We start from the raw sequence: 24,677 nt of genomic DNA, 5'->3' as shown, positions 1-24,677 counted from the left end.
TTAATTTAATGGAAACTGCAGCTTCACGTTTAAAAGAGAACAGAAACATGCATGAATTCATATGCAACAGTTTCCTTTACATAACTGATCCACTGAAAACTCAGCTCCGTGTGAAAAGAACATTCCTGCAACACGACATCAAAAGGAATAAATGTTCCCGTTCATCACAGATTCACAAACATCTGAAGTAATCTGAGTCCAGTTTATCTGTACAAGAAGATTTACAAACCACTGATACATTGAGAGACGTGACTGGATTCTACGTTCTGCTCTGGGACAGAACTGTGGGGGAAACATTTAAAAACACATTGTGCTGTGAGAACATGTTACAGTCATGGAAGTGTTGAAACCTGACAAGCAAGAAACATATCAGGGAGTTAAATCCCCAAGATCTCAGAAAAGCCTCCGTGTAGAATCAGATGATTCACTGAGCTGCTGCGGCTTCGGGCCCCGGGGAACTCCAACCTGGCAACCCGAGCGGTTGCCTGTTCTGCTCTGCCGACGTCTCTGATCGCACACGACAAGCTTTCAGAAAACAGGAAACCAAGACAAATCTGCATATTCTGCGTCTACAATCTTTTCTATAGAGGCTGAAATAAACCTGTTGACATTAAGACAAATTGAACATATGAGTCACCTACAGGAGAAGAAACGTGTGGTTCTGCGTCACACGTCTGAGAATAAACCCTCGTCCTCCTCTTCCTCGGTGACGATGACGAGTCGGGAGAAAACGAGCTGACGCAGTTTGAGGAAAAGGAGGAGGAGTTTCATCTTCACCTCCTCTGCTTCTGAAACCTTCATTATTTCCTCCTCCTCTGCCTCAAAAAATAGAGCTTATATGAGGAGGAGGAGGAGGAGGATGTCCTGAAACCGTCCCTTTGCTTCCATCCCTCCATCTCCTCCTCTTCTGCTCTGCAGGGGGGGGGGACGAGATTAGACGAGCTGGAGCAGGAGGTCCTGGAAGGTGTCCAGGCCCCAGCAGGAGTTCCTCAGGGCTTCGTCTGAATCCAGCTGGGCGGCCAAGAGGAACAGCTTCCTGTCCTCGGTCACGGAGCCGAGAGACAAAGCTTCACGCAGCTCCGACACATCGATGGCATCGGGCTTATCCTGCGAGGAGCATGAAACCGGTTACACTCAGTTTGACGAGAAACAACATTTTACTGTATTTTATTAAGAATTTATACGTCTGCCAATTAAAAAAATCCATCTCTTGTACGAGTTTTGTGTTAAATGTTAAGTGTTTGTAGAAAGGTTGTCGGTCATGCTCGACGTTCAAGTGAAGCCGTGAGAACGTCAACATGGACTTTAATAACGTTACTGTACGTGTCTAGAAGCTACGACAGTTTAGAGAAGTAACGTAACGTGAACATTTGCTTCAGATGTGAAGAAAAACTAAATCTGACTCAAATCACATGAATAAAAAACGTCCATGTTCTGAACCATATGAACAGTTATAGAAATCGTACAGAACTATAATTTGGGGGTAAAGATATTTATTCACCCTGAAATTTAAAGTTGTGATTTGACCATTAAGGAAATATCTTGTCGACAGTAAATAGAATTCACCTGATGACGCTGACATGACTGAAATCACCACTAACTCATAATTCACAATGTGCCAATAAGCACACGTAATGTTGTCACGCGCTGGATGTTCTGATCACGTGGAGACGCCCCCCCCCCACACGCCTCCATCCTGCTCACGTCCGCCTCGTGTCCTCGCAGCACGCCGTCTCCAGCAGCTTCTGCTGAAACGTCCTTTGTGCTGTTTGAACGAGGCTGAGAACAAAGTGCTGCTGGGGGAGTTTCCCTCCTCCTGCCTGAGACGCTGTCTCTTTCATTTACCTGCATCATGTGAGCGGCACAACCACGGTTTGGGTTTTAGTTTTAATTAAAAATATTTGATATTGTAGATCCATGGATATCCAGACCTGTGGCGTTTACTCAGAGAAACATGAATCCTGGGGAAGACGTCACGCCAAACAAACCTCATTATCCGGTTTGAAGTTCTGTCCTTCACTGGGGTTTCTTCATTTCAGCTCATGGCTGCAACCGAGACTTGAGTCCGTTGATTTATTATTTTATACTTAAACCACTCAAGCAGAAGAATGCACAGGAGAAGAGCCTCAACACAAACTACTGAACAAACTGAGTCTGGTTCCGCTGCAGTTTGGAACAATCGACTCAAACTGTTGAGCAGGTTTGGTAAAAATTAACAAATGTTGCATGTAAAGAAAAGTTTAAAAGTAGATAATTATGATCTTTTAATGACTGTGAACCATGTTCTCACTATATGTTCTTCCTATATGTCGACATTTACGTGCAGCTAAAACAATGTCTGACAAGTATTCGTTGTTCAAATAGACGTCGACCTCTATGCCTGTAAATCCCAGAGCGTGCTCAGAGTAAAATATGTTATAGTTTCTGAGCTCGGCAGCGAAACCTGAAAAATAACCAAGGTTTAAAAATGCACACGGCTCTTTCATCTCGATGGGATTCGTCCTCCTCATTATTTTTCGAGATGAAAGAAGAGAAGTTCACTTGGTTCCTGTGGAGGAATATAGATGTTTTAACCATCGTAAGGAACACGCTGCACCTGCTTCTGCACCTTCTGGGAACTGAAGCTTGTTTAGCTCAAACCGAGGCGACCTCATCGTTCACTCCTTGTCGTAAAGCGACCCTCAGGTCTGAGATCAGAGCTGCAGCGTCCGACAGAACAAGGGACAAAGGCTCCTGCTTCCTTCGTAGGTTCATGTTTAATTCTGAGGAAATGATGGATCGTCTCCGCTGAATAAATAAAGAGGGAACGACTCGTACCTGCTGTCGCCAACGCATCATCTCTTAGGTCATTTAAGCTAATTCAACATTATGTTCAGTGTCGGTATCAGTACGAGCAGCGTGGCTTCTGTTCCCTTCTCACCAGGTTCATCTCCTCTATGTCAGATGACCTGATCTACAGTATCTCTCAGATTAGTTTTAGATATTCTATTCTATTGTTCAGCTCTTGGTTTCCATGCATTCATTTCTGTCGGGTGTTAAAACTGCTTTTCTTTGCTATGACACTGAAACTCGGACTGATTGGTTTGTTTCACTGTGACGCTTTCATTCGTTTTCCGGACCCTGAATTGTTTGATGTCTGAACAGGAGGGAAATCAACGAGAATCTAAAACACAGGAAGTCCTTTACCTGTTTGTTTCCCAGGACGACCACGGGCAGCTGAGGCTCCACCTTCAGGAGGCGGTGCAGTTCAGCCTTCGCCAGTGGGAGGCGCTTCCGGTCGGACGAGTCAACCACGTACACCAGAACGTGAGTCCTCCTCAGGTATTCGGACCAGTACCGCCGCAGGTCCTCCCTGCCGCCAACTGCAGCAGAGAAACATTCGTCAGTTTGCGATTCTCCATCGGCCTTTGATGTTCTTCTCTGAATGTTTTAAAGCTTCAGTACGATTCAATGACAGTTGTCCGCACTTCCTTAACTTGTGAACGTGATATTTCAGGAACGTAACGAGGAAACTTCCTCAAATTTGGCACAAAGTTTGACTTGGACTCGAGGACGAACTGATTTAAATTTGGAGGTTAAAGTTCAAAGTTTCACTGTGACCTCACACACACGTTTTACTTTTGTATTAAATGTAGAAATGTGTTAAATCTCTTTTAATCCAAATGGTCTGATCCCGTAAAGTTTGTAGAAAATGATACAACTCAAACGATCATGAGGCGATAAGTGTTATTATGACACTGCACTGGTTTTAACTGGGGATCTCCATAATTGGATGAGGTTCCATCGACAAAGCAGCGAGTGTATTCAAGGATAAATATATAAGATGGACACAAACAAAGTGTTGCTGAGAGTTCGACCACAGACAAACAGACGCGACTGATCCAGTCTCTCGAGGACATTTCAGACGTTTCCTTTTCGTCCTTTGTGTTCCAGGAAGAGAAGATGAATTAATGAGCTGCTGGTGTTCCTGCTTTAAACAAATTGGCCACAGATTAATTTGTGATGTGCAGCAGACTGAGTTAAATGGCTAATCTGCTTTCCACTGGGCGATGAAATAGGTGAAGCCGGCACTTAGGCTTTATTTATAACCACGTTTCCCTGATAGGAGGAAATTGGTCTGGTTCACTTTTTCCATCTTGTTGCCTCCAGACATGAAATGTCAGCGAAGCTCCGAACTAAATAAAACTGTGAAACTTCTTTTTTTACACAATCTGTTTTTCTCAGCATTTTTGAAACAAATTTTTGTCTTGGTTGTCATTTCTTCTCAGAGGCTTGTATTTTTATTTTGGGATGAATAGCTTTAGAGGTGAGATGTGAGAGGTGAGAGGTGAGGTGAGAGAGGCGGAGGCGAGATGTGAGAGGTGAGATGTGAGAGGCGAGAGGCGAGAGAGGCGAGAGGAGGTGAGAGGTGAGAGGTGAGATGTGAGAGGTGAGATGTGAGAGGCGAGAGGCGAGATGTGAGGCGAGAGGAGAGAGGAGGTGAGAGGTGAGGCGGCGAGATGCGAGGGCGAGAGGAGAGAGGTGAGAGGTGAGAGGTGAGATGTGAGAGGTGAGAGGTGAGAGGTGAGGCGAGGCGAGAGGCGAGAGGCGGGCGAGGCGAGAGGAGAGGTGAGATGTGAGAGGTGAGAGGTGAGAGGTGAGATGTGAGATGTGAGGTGAGAGGTGAGAGGTGGGAGGTGGGGCGGCGGGCGAGGCGAGAGGCGAGGCGGCGAGATGTGAGGTGAGAGGTGAGAGGTGAGAGGTGAGATGTGAGAGGTGAGAGGTGAGAGGTGAGAGGTGAGAGGTGAGAGGTGAGAGGTGAGATGTAGGAGGTGAGATGGAGAGGTGAGAGGTGAGAGGTGAGAGGTGAGATGTGAGAGGTGAGAGGTGAGAGGTGAGAGGTGAGAGGTGAGAGGTGAGAGGTGAGAGGTGAGAGGTGAGATGTGAGAGGTGAGAGGTGAGAGGTGAGAGGTGAGAGGTGAGAGGTGAGAGGTGAGATGAGAGGTGAGAGGTGAGAGGTGAGAGGTGAGAGGTGAGAGGTGAGATGTGAGATGAGAGATGAGATGTGAGATGTGAGAGGTGAGATGTGAGGTGAGAGGTGAGAGGTGAGAGGTGAGAGGTGAGATGTGAGAGGTGAGAGGTGAGATGTGAGAGGTGAGAGGTGAGATGTGAGATGTGAGAGGTGAGAGGTGAGAGGTGAGAGGTGAGATGTGAGAGGTGAGAGGTGAGAGGTGAGAGGTGAGATGTGAGAGGTGAGATGTGAGAGGTGAGATGTGAGAGGTGAGAGGTGAGAGGTGAGATGTGAGAGGTGAGAGGTGAGAGGTGAGAGGTGAGAGGTGAGAGGTGAGATGTGAGATGTGAGAGGTGAGATGTGAGAGGTGAGAGGTGAGAGGTGAGAGGTGAGATGTGAGAGGTGAGAGGTGAGAGGTGAGAGGTGAGAGGTGAGAGGTGAGAGGTGAGATGTGGTCGTTTTCTCTACTGATCTGTGAACTGACGTCGACTGAGTCACTTCACTGATTGACTTTGACAGGAAGTGGTCAGAGTTTTGCTTCAGTCTCAAAAAACTGTCACATCCACATGACAGATGTGCAGAGGAAGTGACCTTCAGCTGGGACGACCGGCGGCCACACGAGGCGCCGTGTGAGGAGCGGCTCTCACTTCAGCACAGACTTAATGGAGATTGTTGCTAGGTAACTGGGCGGTGATGTACCTGCGGCTGATGAGATGTGGCAGCAGTAAGTACCTGTTACCGTGATGTGGCACAGAGGGCTGAGCGGTACGAGCAGTCAGATCCCAGCAGGACACTCGTCCTGTAGAGCAGCAGACTTATTAAATACACAACACACACAACAGACGCTCAGTCATATGTGTGTGAGTGTGTTTCTACTCTACTCGAAGTCAGTTGTACTGGTGTCATGACGTCGAGGGTGAAGGAGATGTACTTGTTTGTTTGTCAGGAGGAAACTTTAGAGCAATGAGACATGGGTCAGAAATTGTTAAATTTGGGTCAGATCCAAAAATGTATTTCATTTATTACTTTCTTTAACATTGTGAGATGTTTTGGGACATTTTACAGATTTCTCTGAAAATATTTCTTGGATCTTGATGAAACTCTGATTTCTGAGTGTGACTTTGTGCAGCTTGACTGAGTTTAACTGTTGGACCTTCGTGGAGAAATGAGCTCTACAGAGTGATGCTCTACTGAGTGATGCTCTACTGAGTGATGCGCTACTGAGTGATGCTCTACTGAGTGATGCTCTACTGAGTGATGCTCCCTTGAGTGATGCTCTACTGAGTGATGCTCTACAGAGTGATGCTCTACTGAGTGATGCTCTACTGAGTGATGCTCTACAGAGTGATGCTCTACTGAGTGATGCTCCCTTGAGTGATGCTCTACTGAGTGATGCTCTACAGAGTGATGCTCTACTGAGTGATGCTCTACTGAGTGATGCTCTACTGAGTGATGCTCTACTGAGTGATGCTCTACTGAGTGATGCTCTACTGAGTGATGCTCTACAGAGTGATGCTCTACTGAGTGATGCTCTACAGAGTGATGCTCTACTGAGTGATGCTCTACTGAGTGATGCTCTACTGAGTGATGCTCTACTGAGTGATGCTCTACTGAGTGATGCTCTACTGAGTGATGCTCTACTGAGTGATGCTCTACTGAGTGATGCTCTACTGAGTGATGCTCTACTGAGTGATGCTCTACTGAGTGATGCTCTACTGAGTGATGCTCTACTGAGTGATGCTCTACAGAGTGATGCTCTACTGAGTGATGCTCTACTGAGTGATGCTCTACTGAGTGATGCTCTACAGAGTGATGCTCTACTGAGTGATGCTCTACTGAGTGATGCTCTACAGAGTGATGCTCTACAGAGTGATGCTCTACAGAGTGATGCTCTACTGAGTGATGCTCTACTGAATGATGCTCTACAGAGTGATGCTCTACTGAATGATGCTCTACAGAGTGATGCTCTACTGAATGATGCTCTACTGAGTGATGCTCCCTTGAGTGATGCTCTACTGAGTGATGCTCTACAGAGTGATGCTCTACTGAATGATGCTCTACAGAGTGATGCTCTACTGAATGATGCTCTACAGAGTGATGCTCTACTGAGTGGTGCTCTACTGAGTGATGGTCCACTGAGTGGTGCTCTACTGAGTGATGGTCCACTGTGTGATGCTCTACTGAGTGATGCTCCACTTTGTGATGCTCTACTGAGTGATGCTCTACTGAGCAGCCACACAAACCACAGCTGCTGGTTTTTATTGGGTTTTGTTGTCAAAGTTCAACTTCATTTGACTTTGACCCCAAAATCTGCTGAATCCACTGGTTTCCTGATGTGTAGTTAAAGTTCTTCACTGGTTTGTGTTTTCTGAGCAGGTTTCCGTTGACAGGACCCGCGTGACGTCCCTGTGGCTGCTCACGCCGTCTCTTGAGCTGTGATTGGTGGACGGGGCTTCACCAGGTAAACTGAGGTGGAGCAGACAGGTTCACCTGTTGAACAAGTTGAGTAACGACTTGTTCTATTCAGAAAAACATCTTTCTCACTTTGAAGTTAAACTTAAAATCCAGATGTCCCAGTTTTCCAGCAGCACTTAAATGCAGCATTTTGTGTCTCCAGGTTGTGATGTGTGTGTCCTGTGTTCAAACTGCTCAGTGTTTGTGTGTCACACCCATTTGTAGATCTTATATTTCATGTGTTTGAGTCTGTTGAAGGATCAAACAAAGACTCAAACGCTTCTGAAGTCTTCTGATCGAGAGGGGGGGGGGGCGTGTTTTCCTCCCACTTTCCCACAGGAGGAAAAACAGATCTGGCTTCCTCAGATTTCTGTTTTCAGATCATGAATAAATCAGCAGCAGATCGTGACACTGCTGCTGCGGATTCATCCAGAGACTCATCCTGAGGCCGACTGCAGTTTAACGCCTCGACTGAACCAGAGGCAAAGGCAGTCATGTTATTTTTAGCTGCGGTTTGCAGATCATTTGGAGGATTTATAGTTTATTTGTAGAAATAAAACCGCAGCGATCTGCCTCTACTGTTTGATCTGAGTAAGATAAGATCTGGTGTCACTGTTGAAACCTTCACACTGACTCAGACACGATCTGGACCCTGAAGCAGAGGCTGCGTCGGCAGTGATGGACGCAGCCTTCAGGGAAGAGATGGAAGAAAACAACCGAAATCAACAACCAGGTGGAATCACAGACTTCACCTTCATGTTGGCAGCGAGATTCCGAACACAAGAGAAGACACAACGTTTAGTTTAAATTCCCGAGATGGCTGAACCGGCTCAGTTACAGAAATGTTAATTTGCATTGTCCCTGCGATTTTAAACTGAGTCAATAGGGGGCGTAACAACGCATTCGTACTGGAATCTTCGACGAAGTCTTTTCGGTTCTGCGACTTTTTGTGGGCAGAACTAATTTGAAAGTCAAGTCCAGCTTCCTGTGGCACTTAACAAACCAGAAGGAGCCAAAGCATAAACAAATGCTCAGGTCGTAACGAGCCCGACAGACATTCTGCGTCGAACCTGATTCCCGATTTCAGGCACATGCAGCGTAATAAATCACGCACATAGCCAACGTGACTGAACCTGAATATCATTCCAACATTTTTCTTTGAACCCTGAATGGGTCGTTCCACGTTCTAAATAATTTAAACGACCAGACGGAGAAGATGGATTTTAAAGACTCACTGAAAGTAGTTGAGCCCAGTTCTGTTTCTCTGTACAGAAAATATAACTCAAAACAGAACTTTTACATTCACAAAAAACCTCATCTGTCTCTTTTGAATCGGAGACTCCTCGGTGGACTGAGATTCTTCCAGTCGGGCGGTGGTGCAGTTACTTGTTGTTATTCAACTTTGTGTCTCATCTGTGAGATCATTCTCTGAGAGGTGATGAGGAGTTCACTGTGGATCATCAGCAGATGTTCCCTGAGTTGGAAGTATGTGTGTTGCCTGAAACATCAGGAACAAACGTTTCCTGTTCAGTAAACACACAGATTACTGAACACGGCTGGTTTTACTGTACGTACTGTACACACTGTACACACTGTACACACTGTACGTGCACTAATGTGTATCTGTAGCTAGTCTTAGGTCTGTAGTCGACATAGTAGGTTTATTTTATTGGAAAACCTCAGCAGACGAGATTGATTCATTTTGGTTTGGGATCAGCGATGGGAGCGGCGGCTTTCGACCACGTTCTCCCACCGCAGCGTACGATTGGTCACAAGTGTATTAACATCACAGTCGGCACCAAAATATACAGTTTGGAGCCTTTTTCAGTGATTTTCCAACAATCTGCACTTTCAAACTTATTCTGCAAGAGGTCTTCAAACCTTTTCAACAAACGCACAACTGCATCATAGATCGTAAACAAAGCTGGACGACATGACGCGTCACCGAAATGAAGCCAAATCGTCTGGATCGCCCCCTGGTGGCTGGCTGCAGTGTAGATCATAAACCTGTTCACGTTAAAAAAATGTTGAATTTACATAGTTCTTATCTCACTGATGTTCGTTCAAGTGTTTCTGAACAGTTTGGTTTGAATTAGTTATTTTTCATGATTGACAGCTGAGACTGACTCCTGATTGGTCGAGCACGTGTTTGGGCGGAACCTCGATACCACGGCTCAGATTCGACCTCCAAACGATGTCATCATCATAAGATGGCAGCGTTTGTATCTGAGATATTTTGGCTTCATTTCTAGCTAGTGGGAGGAAGTGGAGACGCGACCTCCATCTTTAAATATAAACTTTTCTGAACAGAGGCGTAAACGTTCCGTCCTTTCTGTCTTTAATCATATTCGATAAATCATAAATGTCACCTCGACTGCACTGTTGGATTGTGGGAGATAAAAGGGCTCTTACTCTCCAGGAAGTCCAGCCGGCAGGCGGGGGCATTGAGGCTCATGAAGTTGAAGCCGCGGGTGGGCCGGCAGCGGCCTCTCTTAGCCGCCGGCGGCCCGGGGGTCAAACCCTGCAGCATGCTGCTCTTCCCAGCTCCGTCCAGACCGAGGACCAGGACCTGACGCTTCCCGCGCTCCTCCACCTCCTGCAGGCGGAGCAGAGATGATGGTCAGAAATGTCGAGGTGTGGCAAAAATTAAACACAGAATTTATTTTATTTAAAGACACATGATATAACAGCGCCCCCTGCAGCCACACGTGTTGATTCATTCTGCTTGAACCTGCAACAAATCCACCAAACTCTGTTAAAGTTAAAGTTTCCTGCTGAATATTGGAGATAAACTCTGGTTTCTAATAACTTCAGAGTCTTTTGAACTGATCTCAGTTCAGCTTCACTCTTCAACTGGAGCTGGTTGTGACAGTTGAAGCTGACTCTCAGTCAGTTCTTCTCACAGGAGATGGAACCCACTCACCAGAGAACAGACGTTCAGGGAGAGAAGGAGGAAACTTTCTCTTGTTCACACTCACACATCAGACTCACTCTTATCAAGCTGCTGATTAAAGGTCAAAACGTTGCACTGTGTCATTTACGAGACTGAGTCTCTGCTTCAGACCAAATGAGACATTTTGAGATTTAACCTTCAGGCTCCGGGACACTGATGAGAAAACGGTTCTATTTATTCTGAACTAATGAATAATGAAGATCCTCATTTGTTGCAGTCTCTTCTGTACTGAAGCAATTGAGCAAGCAGCCAGAATCAGCTCCTTTGTTGTCACGCCTGCAGACTGGATCCTCCCCATGAATCACACTGAGCGTCGGACTGTTGGGACTTTGACCCTGAGACTGAGACACACTTCGTAATGTTCAGGAATACGAATCAGCGTCTGCAAACCTCTGGAGGTGAAACAGCACAGAGCAGCTAAATGAGAACTCTGCTCTTATTACTGTGGATTTGAGAGAATCTGCACAGACGGAGAAAACTTAATGTTTCACTGAGCCGACGAGTGTCTGTAGAAAGACTCTTTTTGAAAATGAAAGCAGGAAAGTGTCAATAAAAAGAGTCACAGCTCATCCACACCGGCGTCGGCCCTCATCACCAAAAGCTCTGGAACCTCCTCGTCTTTCCAAGTTGACGTCTTCGTCTTCTACGTGTACGGCTCCTCTTCTTCATCCTGAGATGTCACTCAGACATTTGTTCTCTCAAACAGAAGCTCCAGAACATGTGAGGAACATGTCTGTGCTTCAGTTCAGGTCTGAAAACAACTGACTGTCTGTTTGCAGCTGGATTCAAACCTCAGCTCCTGCTCTTCACCTGGTGAGACGGCGGGAGGCCACAGTCCGTCTGAGACTCTGCACACGTCAGTCCTCCAAGTCACACGAGGTCGGTCTTTATTCACACCGCGTGCAGAGACGCGGGGCTACGGCTCCCTGGAGGTTACTTAGCAATTCATATCAGCCCTTTTAGAGCCCAGACAGATTTTGCTTCCCTATTAAAAATCTCTCACTTAACTCTGCTTTGCTGACACATGATTGAGTCTGAACGACGAGTTTCTCTTCATTATTTACAATCATAGCTTCAGAATCGACTCTAATTTGATTCCTCAGATGAAACTACAGCGGGGTGACGCTGTGATCGAGGCCGAACGAGCTCAGAGGATGAATGTGAGATGTTTGGGTGATGAATTCAATCTCGTCTGACACGTTTCTGTCAGTAATCAGCGACGGGTGGAGCTGAGTTAGCGCAGCAGCAGATACAGTGAACGTGGTCTCTGTGTATTTCAGGCTGATGCAGCCGCTGGGAGATAAAACTCTGACAGAGCTGAAGCTGCTGCAGAGGCCGAACTGCTTTGCCTTTATTATGGTGAGTAGCTTTATCAGACTTTGCAGAGTTTCTCTCTCTCCAGTCGTCTGATTGGAGGTTTCTGCCTCCAGGATCCGTGAGACGTGAATCTGAAGCTTCTCCTCACAGATTATTCTCTTTCAAATCAAACCTGAGCTCTGGTCTTTAATCAGATTTTACTCTGACTCCTGCCCGTTCACACATATCTCTCATAAGGAAACAGGGATGCTGTATTGATTCCTACAGTTTTCTTCAGCTCCACAGGGAGGGAGAGAAAAGTCGAGCTCAGCTGCCTCTGCACCGCTGGATCAGGGATTTAACGTCTTGCTCAAGGACTCTACGGCGAAGCAGATGCTCGGCAACACGAGGGTTCATCACACAGACGAGTTCAAACCAGCTCGACTGCAGAGATGAATAAGAGACGTATTTAATTCATGAGAATAAGAAGAGAAGGGAACTCGTGTCCCAGGAGTTTTTTGAGATTATTTTTCTGTCTTTGCTTCTTCTTCTTCTTCATTTAGTGAATTTCTATTCGTTTAAACAACGTTCAGAGCGTGAGCAGGAATCTTTAGCCATGGAAGTGGTGGTGGACCTCGATGCAGCGGCTCCACGACCACGACTGCACAGACTCTGACTCCACATGATGTCATCACAAGATACTTTGGCTTCATTTCTGGAGGAAGTGGAGACACGTCGTCCATCTTTATTCACAGATATGGATTCTGTGGTTTCTTGGTGAAATGGTAGAATAAACGTCACAGATGTTCGACTGGACACTGGACTCGTGGGTGTTGATCTTTTTCTCTGCGTAACATTATTTTCCTCGTGGCCGTCTGAGTTTGAGTTTAAGTTTAAGTTTAAGTTTCCTTTTGAGGAACTAGGACTCTGAAGCTGAACGTTCCGTCTCGTCAGGTGAATCTTCTGCTGTTTCACTGATTGATTTACAAACTCCCTGAGAACAGAAACACGCTGTTAGTCCACGTCCTTGTCTTTCGGAGCTGAAGTCGTGATCACAGAACATCACGCTGCACGTTTGCTTCCTGTCGGGATCAAAACATTTACACTCCGACAACATTATCCTCCGCAGACACACCGAGATAAATCCGCCTGAGCCTGTTAGCGCCTGCCGCTGATTCAATCCAGGAAACCAGATTAGAGACGAGCAGATAGATTTCATTAAAGATCCGTCTGCAGGGATGAAGAATCGTTTTATTGAGTCTCTGGTTCTTTGTTCCTGTGAGACGACAACGTGGTGTCCCCCCCGACCTGCTGATGTCAGACTGAAACACACGCCTGTTCCCTTCAGACGCACCATCCTCATCTTTGTCTGATTCTTTCATCTGAAGCTCATGTGATGATGGATTATTTTATATGGAACATCAGAGATTCTCATGGTTTCACTAATAAACTGATAAACTTACAAAGAGCAGCAGCAAATCAGACGCTCCGGACAACACTCAGCATTTTGCTTTTGATTAATTGATCATCAACATAGTTGCAGATACATTTTCCATCAATGGACTGAACGTTTAATGGATCCTCTTAGTTCTGTCTGTCTGAAAGTGTGTTGACCTCTGACCTCTGACCTCTGCTGGATTCACTGAGCTCTGTCACGTCTTGATCACGCCACACGATTCCTTCTCTACAAAATAAAGTTTCCATCAGCGGTCGACGACCATGTGTGAACTCGACCAGGACCCACATTCCAAATCTTCATCCTCAAACTCATCACTATCCTCCTCATCATCACGTACCTTATTCATCATCATCATCATCAACACTATATATATATCATCAGCTGCTAATGATGCATTCTCCTCTTGTTCTTCATCATCTTCATCTTCACAGTCACTTAGGAAGCAATGATTTATTCATCATCATCCTCATCACACCAATAATAAATGAGTTATTCATCAACAGCAGCAGCAGCAGCAGCAGTCTCCTCTTACTCTTCATCATCCTCATTATTTACATCTCTCTGATCAGTGTTACTCTTCATCATCACATCATTCACACATTAGTTATTCATCATTAACAACAGCAGCTGCTTTCTCCTCGTATTCTTCATCATCATCATAACTTCTTCATCTAATGAGTAATCAAAAACCATCTTCATCCCCTCCTCCGTCACTGTCAGTCATTTACCAAGAATCATCTTCATCACCTTAATCATCTTCATCAGCTCAGTTAGAGTCTTCAGAATCCTGCAGTCATTCATTCATTCATTCACGTGCAGTAACAGACAGCCCAAGTTTAAAATTAAAATAAAAAATATAAAATAAAACCTAAGTGATGGTTCTATAGTCAGACTATATAATATAATATAATATATAATATAGTTATATTCTCTAACCTCAGTGATGGCTGTATAGTCCCTGTGAGGAGACCATATCTTCCTCCTTTAGAAGTAGTTGATCATATAATAATATATGATAATATCATATATAGTATAGTTATGTTCTCTCACCTCAGTGATGGCTGTATAGTCCCTGTGAGGAGACCATATCTTCCTCCTGTAGAAGTAGTTGAGCGCGATGAAGAGCGCGGACCCGAGCGCGGCCACGGCGGCGGTGAGGGCGATGGAGATGTTCCGGAGGAGAACCATGTGTGGAGGGGACGGAGCGGAGGCAGGTGCCCGGGCAGGGAGCAGGGTTACCGGGCAGCGGAGGACGGTCTCACCGGCAGTACCTGGGTGTCGCAGCCGCTTCCTGGTGCCTCCGCTGCGGCTTCACCTGAGACCGAGTCCGCGTGTTGTTGTTCCACAGGAGAGGAGGCGTTCACTGCCGCTCGGAAACTCCAGCACCGCCGAGGAGACGCGGCTCGCGCCACCTCCGGTCAACAACCGTGACCAATGATCGATTAACCGGTTGAGAGGAAAATTAGTCAGCGAGTCTTTAGATAATCGATTAATCACATTAGTCTTGTTTTCAACTTTAGTTCTTTCCAGGAAACCAGGTTACACAATGTAATCATTTTCTTTTCATTAACATTTTAAATGAAATATAAATATCGATCATCTTGTGCTTTTATTTTGTGTTTTTCACCATATTATTTATATTGTTTATGGACAATAGTCTATAATAATCAGAAATTCCATCCCATAGTAACAATGTATCAATAGTTACCATAGTTACCGTGAATACTAACTTGTAACAAAATCATTAGATCCAAAATGGCTGACAGAGGAGACACAGAATGTTTCAGGTGTATCTGTGAAGACATTTTATTTATAAGTCAAATAATAACCTTGATATTAGTTCTGATCAAATTATAAGGAAGACACTTCTATTGCTACTATTGATAATAATATTGATAATAATGAGGTTTTTTTACGTAAATTTGTTTTTATACCTGAAACACATGTGACCATGTGTGAACGACTTGTTTGTCTAAGCTGTATTCTCATTCTCATTCGGGCCGAGCCCCCCCGCTGGGAGGCCCTGTGGTATTTGTAGGATTTTATTTCCCTTTTGGGCTTTTTCAGGCCTAGACGCTCAAATTCATACCAAAGTTTGCAGGAAATTCAAAACCCCAAAAAGTAATTGTATTCTAGAGTAATTTGAAATGGGCGTGGCAAAATGGCTCAACAGCGCCATCTAAGGAAAAGCCCCTCAGTTAGCTTTCACCGATCTTCACAAAAATCATAGCCCAGGTGTATCGTGACCAGACAAACAAAAAAGTCTAGAGGTGCAATTTGAAAAACGCAACAGGAAGCCCGCCATTTTGGATTTAGTGGCCATTTTGGGCGTTTCTATACAGCTCAAGTGAGCTGAGTCAAGTCATTGGACCATGGTCAGAATTGTAACATTTCCTCAAACCGTGTAAACATTGAGGTGCGGCGAAGGATCATCCTTCGCTAAAGGAGACGATGTTGTCATAACTCCACTGTGCATCGTCCTATCACCACCAAACTTCTGTCACATGATCATAGAGTCCAAGCCTGAACAGCTCTATGTGTCAATATTTCCTCAGGGTCATAGCGCCACCTACTGATCAGTGTGAAAATTAAGCTGTTGTAACATTGTCCAATTGACACAAAATTGCTCACGCTACATCAGAGCCCCTACTTGAACAGATATATTAGTCTGTACGTAATAATAGTGATGGCGCCACCTACTGGCAACAGGAAGTAAGCTTTGTTTTACAACTATCATTCGATTTACATAAACATTTTCACCGTGTGATCTGCAATTGATAGCGTGGACCGTAATGAGCAATTAGCAGGCAAGGATCGACGTCGCGTGACGGACGCAGGAAGTGAAGCGTTATCCTTCCCGCAGAGCGCAAAACACATGCAACGTGGAGACGTGTGCCCGGTGGCCGATCGCTCTCTCCACCGACCACGACAGGTCCCGAGTTGCGTGAGCTCGGCCCGTTAGTGCTACAACGTAGCTCTAGTTTATCATATAGCTGCAGAATTGCTTGAAATATTAAATATATAAATATACATTGAAACCTCTTCCAACTTTCAAGGTTATGACATATTGGAAACGAAGACAATTATACATATATGAATGTAAAATTAATAACAATTTAATTAATCTTTTCTCAAAAACATCATAACAATTTAGGAAGATAGAGAGAGAGAGAGAGAGAGAGAGAGAGAGAGAGAGTGATAGAAGATATAAATAATGGTAATTATGGTTATAATAATAATCATAATTATAAATTAAGATGTGATTTATTATTATTAAATGCATCTATTTGATTTGACTTTAATTGTTACTGTGTGTTGTGAATGAAGGAGAACACACTCTCACTGCCTCTCACTGAATCTCCTCTTAACACCAGGTGGGAACAGGCCGCTGTGAAATGCAGTAAATCCTGAAACACCAACAACTTCTTCCTCAAACAGAACCAGCTCCTCCCAGTCAGGACATGTCTGTGTCTCCTCCCTTCACAGGTGTGTCAGTGTAAGAACCAGTGAACAACAAGCTGTGACCTGTGGGAGCTGAGTCACTGCAGGAAGTGAACGAGAGGGGGAGGAGCAGAGATCTGTATCTGTTCAGAGGAAGTGAAACTGTTCTACAGTCTCTGGCACCAGCTGAAATGGCGCAGCAAGAAAATCAACAGGACAGAGAAAGATTCTGCTGTTCGATCTGTCTGGATCTACTGAAGGATCCGGTGACTACTGGCTGTGGACACAGCTACTCAGCTACTGTAAAGCTGTATTAACACCCACTGGGACAAAGAGGAGGAGAGGAAGCTACAGCTGCCCTCAGTGTAGACAGACCTTCACACCGAGGCCTGTCCTGAGGAAACACCATGTTAGCTGATTTAGTGGAGGAGCTGAAGAAGACTGGACTCCAAGCTGCTCCTGCTGATCACTGCTATGCTGGACCTGAAGATGTGGCCTGTGATGTCTGCACTGGGAGGAAACTGAAAGCTCTCAAGTCCTGTTTGAATTGTTTGGCCTCTTATTGTGAAAAACACCTCCAGCCTCATCTTCAGTCAGCTCCATTGAAGAAGCACAAGCTGGTGGAGCCCTCGGAGAAGCTCCAGGAGAACATCTGCTCTCGTCACGATGAGGTGATGAAGATGTTCTGCCGCACTGATCAGCAGTGTATCTGTTATCTCTGCTCTGTGGATGAACATAAAGACCACGACACAGTGTCAGCTGCAGCAGAAAGGACTGAGAGGCAGAGAGAGCTCGGGCTGAGGAGACAAACAATCCAGCAGAGAGTCCAGGACACAGAGAAAGATGTGAAGCTGCTTCAACAGGAGGAGGAGGCCGTCAATGGCTCTGCTGATAAAGCAGTGGAGGACAGTGAGAAGATGTTCACTGAGCTGATCCGTCTGCTGGAGAAAAGAAGCTCTGATGTGAAGCAGCAGATCAGATCCCAGCAGGAAACTGAAGTGAGTCGAGTCAGAGAGCTTCAGGAGAGACTGGAGCAGGAGATCACTGAGCTGAAGAGGAAAGACCATGAACTGAAGCAGCTCTCAGACACAGAGGATCACACCCAGTTTCTACACAACTACCCCTCACTGTCACCACTCAGTGAATCTACACACTCATCCAGCATCAGGATCCGTCCTCTGAGGACCTTTGAGGACGTGACAGCAGCTGTGTCCCAGGTCAGAGGTCGACTACAGGACATTCTGAGTGAGACAGAGACAGAGATTTTACAGATTGTGTCTCAAGTGGATGTTTTACTGCCACAACCAGAGCCAGAGACCAGAGCTGACTTCTTAAGATATTCACAGGAAATCACACTGGATCCAAACACAGTAAACAAAGAGCTGTTATTATCTGAGAGAAACAGAAAAGTAACATGTATGAGAGAAGATCAGTCTTATTCTAAACACACAGACAGATTCACTGGTTGGCGTCAGGTCCTGAGTAGAGAGAGTCTGACTGGACGTTGTTACTGGGAGGTGGAGGTGGGGGTGAGAGGAGCAGTTCATGTAGCAGTCACATACAAGAATATCAGCAGAGCAGGAGGCTCAGGTGAATGTGTATTTGGATACAATGATAAATCTTGGTCATTATCTTGTTATAGAAACAGTTATATCTTTTTTACAACAGCATCAAGACTCCAGTGTCAGGTCCTGTGTCCTCCAGAGTAGGAGTGTACCTGGATCACAGTGCAGGTGTTCTGTCCTTCTACAGCGTCTCTGACACCATGACTCTCCTCCACAGAGTCCAGACCACATTCACTCAGCCTCTCTATGCTGGAGTTAGGGTTTATCCTGGAGACACAGCTGAGTTCTGTAAACTCAAATAGACTCGAGTCATTAAAAGCAGTGATTTAGATTCTGTGTTTAAATCTTTAACTTCTTTTGTCTCCATGTTTGTTGATCAAAGTTCGTCGTGGTGACGTTTCTGCTCCGCACAGAGATCAGCTGTCAATCAAACACTGACCTTCCTTTATCACACATATTCAGTTCTCACTTTGTAAAGACAGAAATCTATAATTACACTGACATGAATGTGTTTGAAAGAACTAATGTTGCTGTTGTTTTCTAAATCAATGTAGAAATTAAACAAAATGGAAGAGTAAGACTTATAGCTTTTGCAAAAAGAAAAAGAAAAATTGTTGCATCAAGCATTATATATATTTTACAATAACGTTTTGAAATTCTTGTGGGAATGTTTGAGGCATAACATAATGTGGATTTGTTGATATTCTATTAGCATCATGATGATCAAAATAATGTCAGAATAATAAAAGTTGATTATTGGTGTCCAAACGTAGTTATTAATAGGTATTATAATGTGCTGAGTTATCTTCCTTTGAATTTAACATGCTACAGTCATATTTATACAATGTGACTTATTTATAATAATAATAATAATAACAATAATAATTAAAACGAGGTCCCAGACCCTGAACCCAAGGTCCCAGACCTCGTCATTTTGCCAGGAGCAAGAAGAAAAGGAAGAAAAGCAATTTGAATTGCATTTGATTACTTTGAAATATGCTATTTGAATAAAGTTTAATTGATATGTTGAGGTTACTTATTTTCAGCGCGTCTGCTCCACCTAGTGGTCACAAGACAGAGAGAAAGAGATATACAAAGGATGTTTACTCAGTGTCCCTTTGGATCTTGACAAAAAAAATGGCTGTTGAGCCATTTTGCCACGCCCATTTAAAATTACTCCAGAATACGTAGATTTTCACCACTTTCTAATTTTCTGCAAACTTTGGTAATGATTGGAGCATGTTGAAGCCCTTAAAAAGCCAATTCATTTGGGTTACAATAATAAATATTGCTGCAAAGCAGCACTGAACGGGCCCGAGCACACGCACGTTGAAGCCTGTTGCAGTTAGTGGAGAGAGCGATCAATGACCAAACGCACGTCTCCACGTTGCACGTGTTTTGCGCTCTGCGGCAAGGACAAACGCTTCACTTCCTGCGTCCGTCACGTGATGTCGATCCTTGCCTGCTAATTGCTCATTACGGTCCACGCTATCAATTGCACATCACACTGTGAACGTTTTATGTAATTTGAATGATAGTTGTAAAACAAAGCTTACTTCCTGTTGCCAGTAGGTGGCGCCATCAGTATTATTACGTACAGACTAATATATCTGTTCAAGTAGGGGCTCTGATGTAGCGTGAGCAATTTTGTGTCAATTGGACAATGTTACAACAACTTAATTTTCACACTGATCAGTAGGTGGCGCTATGACCCTGCACTAATATTAATATATGGAGCTGTTCAGATGAGAGATTTATACGATCTGAAGCGAAACAAGAGTTTTTGTTTTTGACCTGAACAGATCAGTCTGTGCGTAGTGATGCTGACACGCTGCACATGATGGCGTCAGTGTGAAACTGCACTGACATGTAATTCAAACTTTGTGTAACGAGTCATTTATTTTGTGATGTCATCATTTAATCACCATGTTTTTCACGAGTTAGAGATTCTTACTGTATCAGAGAATATTTAAATAAACGTGACAAAGAATCATTAGAATTCAACCTGTTACAGAACCAGCAGAACTTTAACACATTGACCACCAGAGGCCGCTGTGAGCTTAATGTTTCCTATTACAGGAAACTGTGGAGATCTTTGAACTCTACTGTACTGTACTCTACTTTACTCTACTGTAATATACTATACTTTACTCTAATGTAATATACTGTACTGTACTCTACTCTAGGAGTCAGTATCGGCTCTCAAACATGACTCTGTCAATCATGACATGTTTTGTTTTTGTTGTGGACCTTTTCTCCTATTTCTTTATCTGTGTAATTTAAATGGATATAATACTTTATTGCCACATAACTCAGTTAGTTGGAATTTGTCTCAGTGTGTCCATGACGAGACAACACAGCATAACTTCCCTCTTCCCTCTATTCCCTCTTCCCTCTTCTCTCTTCCCTCTCCTCTCTCCTCTCTCCCTCTTCCCTCTCACCTCTCCTCTCTCCTCTCCTCTCTCCCTCTTCCCTCTCCCTCACCTCACCTCTCCTCTCTCCTCTCTCCCTCTTCCCTCTCCTCTCTCCTCTCTCCCCTCTCCTCTCTCCTCTCTCCTCTCTCCCTCTTCCCTCTTCCCTATTCCCTCTCCTCTCTCCTCTCTCCTCTCTCCCTCTTCCCTCTCCTCTCTCCTCTCTCCCTCTCCTCTCTCCTCTCTCCCTCTTCCCTCTCCTCTCTCCTCTCTCCCTCTTCCCTCTCCCTCACCTCACCTCTCCTCTCTCCCTCTTCCCTCTCCTCTCTCCTCTCTCCTCTCTCCCCTCTCCTCTCTCCTCTCTCCTCTCTCCTCTCTCCTCTCTCCTCTCTCCCTCTTCCCTCTCCTCTCTCCTCTCTCCTCTCTCCCCTCTCCCTCTCCTCTCTCCCTCTCTCTCTCCCTCCTCACCTCTCCTCTCTCCTCTCTCCTCTCTCCCTCTTCCCTCTCTCACCTCCTCTCCTCTCTCTCTCTCCTCTTCCCTCTCCTCTCTCCTCTCTCCCTCTCCTCTCTCCTCTCTCCTCTCTCCTCTCTCCCCTCTCCTCTCTCCTCTCTCCCTCTTCCCTCTCCTCTCTCCTCTCTCCCCTCTCCCCTCTCCTCTCTCCCCTCTCCTCTCTCCCTCTTCCCTCTCCTCTCTCCTCTCTCCCTCTCCTCTCTCCCTCTCCTCTCTCCTCTCTCCTCTTCCCTCTCCTCTCTCCCTCACCTCCTCTCCTCTCTCCTCTCTCTCCCTCTTCCCTCTCCTCTCTCCTCTCTCCTCTCTCCCTCTCCTCTCTCCTCTCTCCTCTCTCCCTCTTCCCTCTTCCCTCTTCCCTCTTCCCTCTCCTCTCTCCTCTCTCCTCTCTCCCTCTTCCCTCTCCTCTCTCCTCTCTCCCCCTCCTCTCTCCTCTCTCCTCTCTCCCTCTTCCCTCTTCCCTCTCCCCTCTCCTCTCTCCCTCTTCCCTCTCCCTCCTCCTCTCCTCTCTCCCTCTTCCCTCTCCTCTCTCCTCTCTCCTCTCTCCCTCTCCTCTCTCCTCTCTCCTCTCTCCCTCTTCCCTCTTCCCTCTCCTCTCTCCTCTCTCCCTCTTCCCTCTCCCTCACCTCTCCTCTCCTCTCTCCTCTCTCCCCTCTCCTCTCTCCTCTCTCCTCTCTCCCTCTCCTCTCTCCTCTCTCCTCTCTCCTCTCTCCTCTCCTCTCTCCTCTCTCCTCTCTCCCCTCTCCCTCTCTCCTCTCTCCCTCTTCCCTCTCCTCTCTCCCTCTTCCCTCTCCTCTCTCCCTCTCCTCTCCTCTCTCCTCTCTCCCTCTTCCCTCTCCTCTCTCCTCTCTCCCTCTTCCCTCTCCCTCACCTCACCTCTCCTCTCTCCTCTCTCCCCTCTCCTCTCTCCTCTCTCCTCTCTCCCTCTCCCTCTCCTCTCTCCTCTCTCCTCTCTCCTCTCTCCCTCTCCTCTCTCCTCTCTCCTCTCTCCCTCTCCTCTCTCCTCTCTCCCTCTTCCCTCTCCTCTCTCCTCTCTCCCCTCTCCTCTCTCCTCTCTCCCTCTTCCCTCTCCTCTCTCCTCTCTCCTCTCTCCCTCTCCTCTCTCCTCTCTCCTCTCTCCTCTCCCTCTCTCCTCTCTCCCCTCTCCCTCTTCCATCTCCTCTCTTCCCCATTTTTCTTTGCTCAACCCAACTGGTTGAGACAGATGTCGTCCACATTGAGTCTGTTGATCAGAGTTTTTTCTCTCCACAGTCTTCAGAGCTTTCTCTATAATGTTAAAGGTCTCGACCTTCTGTGTAAAGAGCCTTGAGATAATAATGTATATTATGATTTGGCGCCATTCAAATAAAATCAAATTGAATTGAATAAACACATAAGAAGAAAAGAAACAAAACACCTGAGGTCACCCCTCAATGATTTCTAAATAAAGGTTGTATAATCAAATACTGTACCAGTCTTAAAATCATATATATTAATTGATTTTGTTGGTATTATTCATGGTATAATTAAAAGACTTTTAGGTATAATGTGTATTTATAACTATTACTTACAACATATTGCAGAACCCCTGCCCTGGTGCTTATAGTTTTTTTATATATTGAAGTTTTGTTTCCCTCTTTTTATATATGTTAACATGTTTAACACGAATACTTGCAGAAGTACAGCACAGGAAAGTCCTTGTGTGTTTAAACCTGTTTGACATTAAAACCTGATTTAATTTGGGGTTTTATTCTGACCGGAAGTCCAACTGTGAAGTTGTCAACAAACGTTTTATTGTGAAAAGCCAGGCGGAAGCGTGTTGCGGTGGCTGACGTGATTGACGGTGGACCGGCCGAAGTGATCGGGACCGTGAAGACTTCATCGCCGCTCCGCGTCCCTCCTTCCTTATTCATCATCATCATCAACACTATATATATATCATCAGCTGCTAATGATGCATTCTCCTCTTGTTCTTCATCATCTTCATCTTCACAGTCACTTAGGAAGCAATGATTTATTCATCATCATCATCATCATCATCATCATCATCCTCATCACACCAATAATAAATGAGTTATTCATCAACATCAACAGCAGCAGCAGCAGCAGCAGCAGTCTCGTCTTACTCTTCATCATCCTCATTATTTACATCTCTCTGATCAGTGTTACTCTTCATCATCACATCATTCACACATTAGTTATTCATCATTAACAACAGCAGCTGCTTTCTCCTCGTATTCTTCATCATCATCATAACTTCTTCATCTAATGAGTAATCAAAAACCATCTTCATCCCCTCCTCCGTCACTGTCAGTCATTTACCAAGAATCATCTTCATCACCCTAATCATCTTCATCAGCTCAGTTAGAGTCTTCAGAATCCTGCAGTCATTCATTCATTCATTCACGTGCAGTAACAGACAGCCCAAGTTTAAAATTAAAATAAAAAATATAAAATAAAACCTAAGTGATGGTTCTATAGTCAGACTATATAATATAATATAATATAATATATAATATAGTTATGTTCTCTCACCTCAGTGATGGCTGTATAGTCCCTGTGAGGAGACCATATCTTCCTCCTTTAGAAGTAGTTGATCATATAATAATATATGATAATATCATATATAGTATAGTTATGTTCTCTCACCTCAGTGATGGCTGTATAGTCCCTGTGATGAGACCATATCTTCCTCCTGTAGAAGTAGTTGAGCGCGATGAAGAGCGCGGACCCGAGCGCGGCCACGGCGGCGGTGAGGGCGATGGAGATGTTCCGGAGGAGAACCATGTGTGGAGGGGACGGAGCGGAGGCAGGTGCCCGGGCAGGGAGCAGGGTTACCGGGCAGCGGAGGGACGGTCTCACCGGCAGTACCTGGGTGTCGCAGCCGCTTCCTGGTGCCTCCGCTGCGGCTTCACCTGAGACCGAGTCCGCGTGTTGTTGTTCCACAGGAGAGGAGGCGTTCACTGCCGCTCGGAAACTCCAGCACCGCCGAGGAGACGCGGCTCGCGCCACCTCAGGGTCAACAACCGTGACCAATGATCGATTAACCGGTTGAGAGGAAAATTAGTCAGCGAGTCTTTAGATAATCGATTAATCACATTAGTCTTGTTTTCAACTTTAGTTCTTTCCAGGAAACCAGGTTACACAATGTAATCATTTTCTTTTCATTAACATTTTAAATGAAATATAAATATCGATCATCTTGTGCTTTTATTTTGTGTTTTTCACCATATTATTTATATTGTTTATGGACAATAGTCTATAATAATCAGAAATTCCATCCCATAGTAACAATGTATCAATAGTTACCATAGTTACCGTGAATACTAACTTGTAACAAAATCATTAGATCCAAAATGGCTGACAGAGGAGACACAGAATGTTTCAGGTGTATCTGTGAAGACATTTTATTTATAAGTCAAATAATAACCTTGATATTAGTTCTGATCAAATTATAAGGAAGACACTTCTATTGCTACTATTGATAATAATATTGATAATAATGAGTTTTTTTTACGTAAATTTGTTTTTATACCTGAAAAACATGTGACCATGTGTGAACGACTTGTTTGTCTAAGCTGTATTCTCATTCTCATTCGGGCCGAGCCCCCCCGCTGGGAG

General features: G+C 45.0%; 1 protein-coding gene across 2 annotated transcripts; it reads right to left on the bottom strand.

Moving 5' to 3' along the window:
• Positions 1-24,205, bottom strand: arl10 (ADP-ribosylation factor-like 10). Of its 2 annotated transcripts, none has more exons than XM_035177857.2 (4): positions 23,706-24,205; positions 9,857-10,040; positions 3,187-3,362; positions 1-1,107 (listed from the first exon to the last, which is right to left on the bottom strand). In XM_035177857.2, the coding sequence occupies exons 1-4, from the start codon at positions 23,841-23,843 to the stop codon at positions 934-936; spliced, it is 672 nt and encodes a 223-aa protein (XP_035033748.1). In that variant the 5' UTR covers positions 23,844-24,205; the 3' UTR covers positions 1-933. The 2 variants fall into 2 exon arrangements, with proteins under 2 accessions (XP_035033748.1, XP_047199289.1); XM_047343333.1 differs by lacking the exon at positions 23,706-24,205 and adding an exon at positions 14,203-14,397.
• Positions 24,206-24,677: the final 472 nt, after the last annotated feature.

Source organism: Hippoglossus stenolepis, chromosome 15 (assembly GCF_022539355.2).
Source record: "Hippoglossus stenolepis isolate QCI-W04-F060 chromosome 15, HSTE1.2, whole genome shotgun sequence".
Taxonomy (NCBI): Eukaryota; Metazoa; Chordata; class Actinopteri; order Pleuronectiformes; family Pleuronectidae; genus Hippoglossus; species Hippoglossus stenolepis.
This window is presented reverse-complemented; position numbering and strand designations above follow the sequence as displayed.

Coding starts and splice junctions, on each gene's coding strand:
- arl10 (XM_035177857.2), bottom strand. CDS start 23,843: ATGGTTCTCCTCCGGAACATCTCCATCGCCCTCACCGCCGCCGTGGCC. Junction 10,041..23,705: donor ACTATACAGCCATCACTGAG/GTGAGAGAACAT, acceptor CTCCGCCTGCAG/GAGGTGGAGGAGCGCGGGAA. Junction 1,108..3,186: donor TCGTCCTGGGAAACAAACAG/GTAAAGGACTTC, acceptor TGCTCCTCGCAG/GATAAGCCCGATGCCATCGA.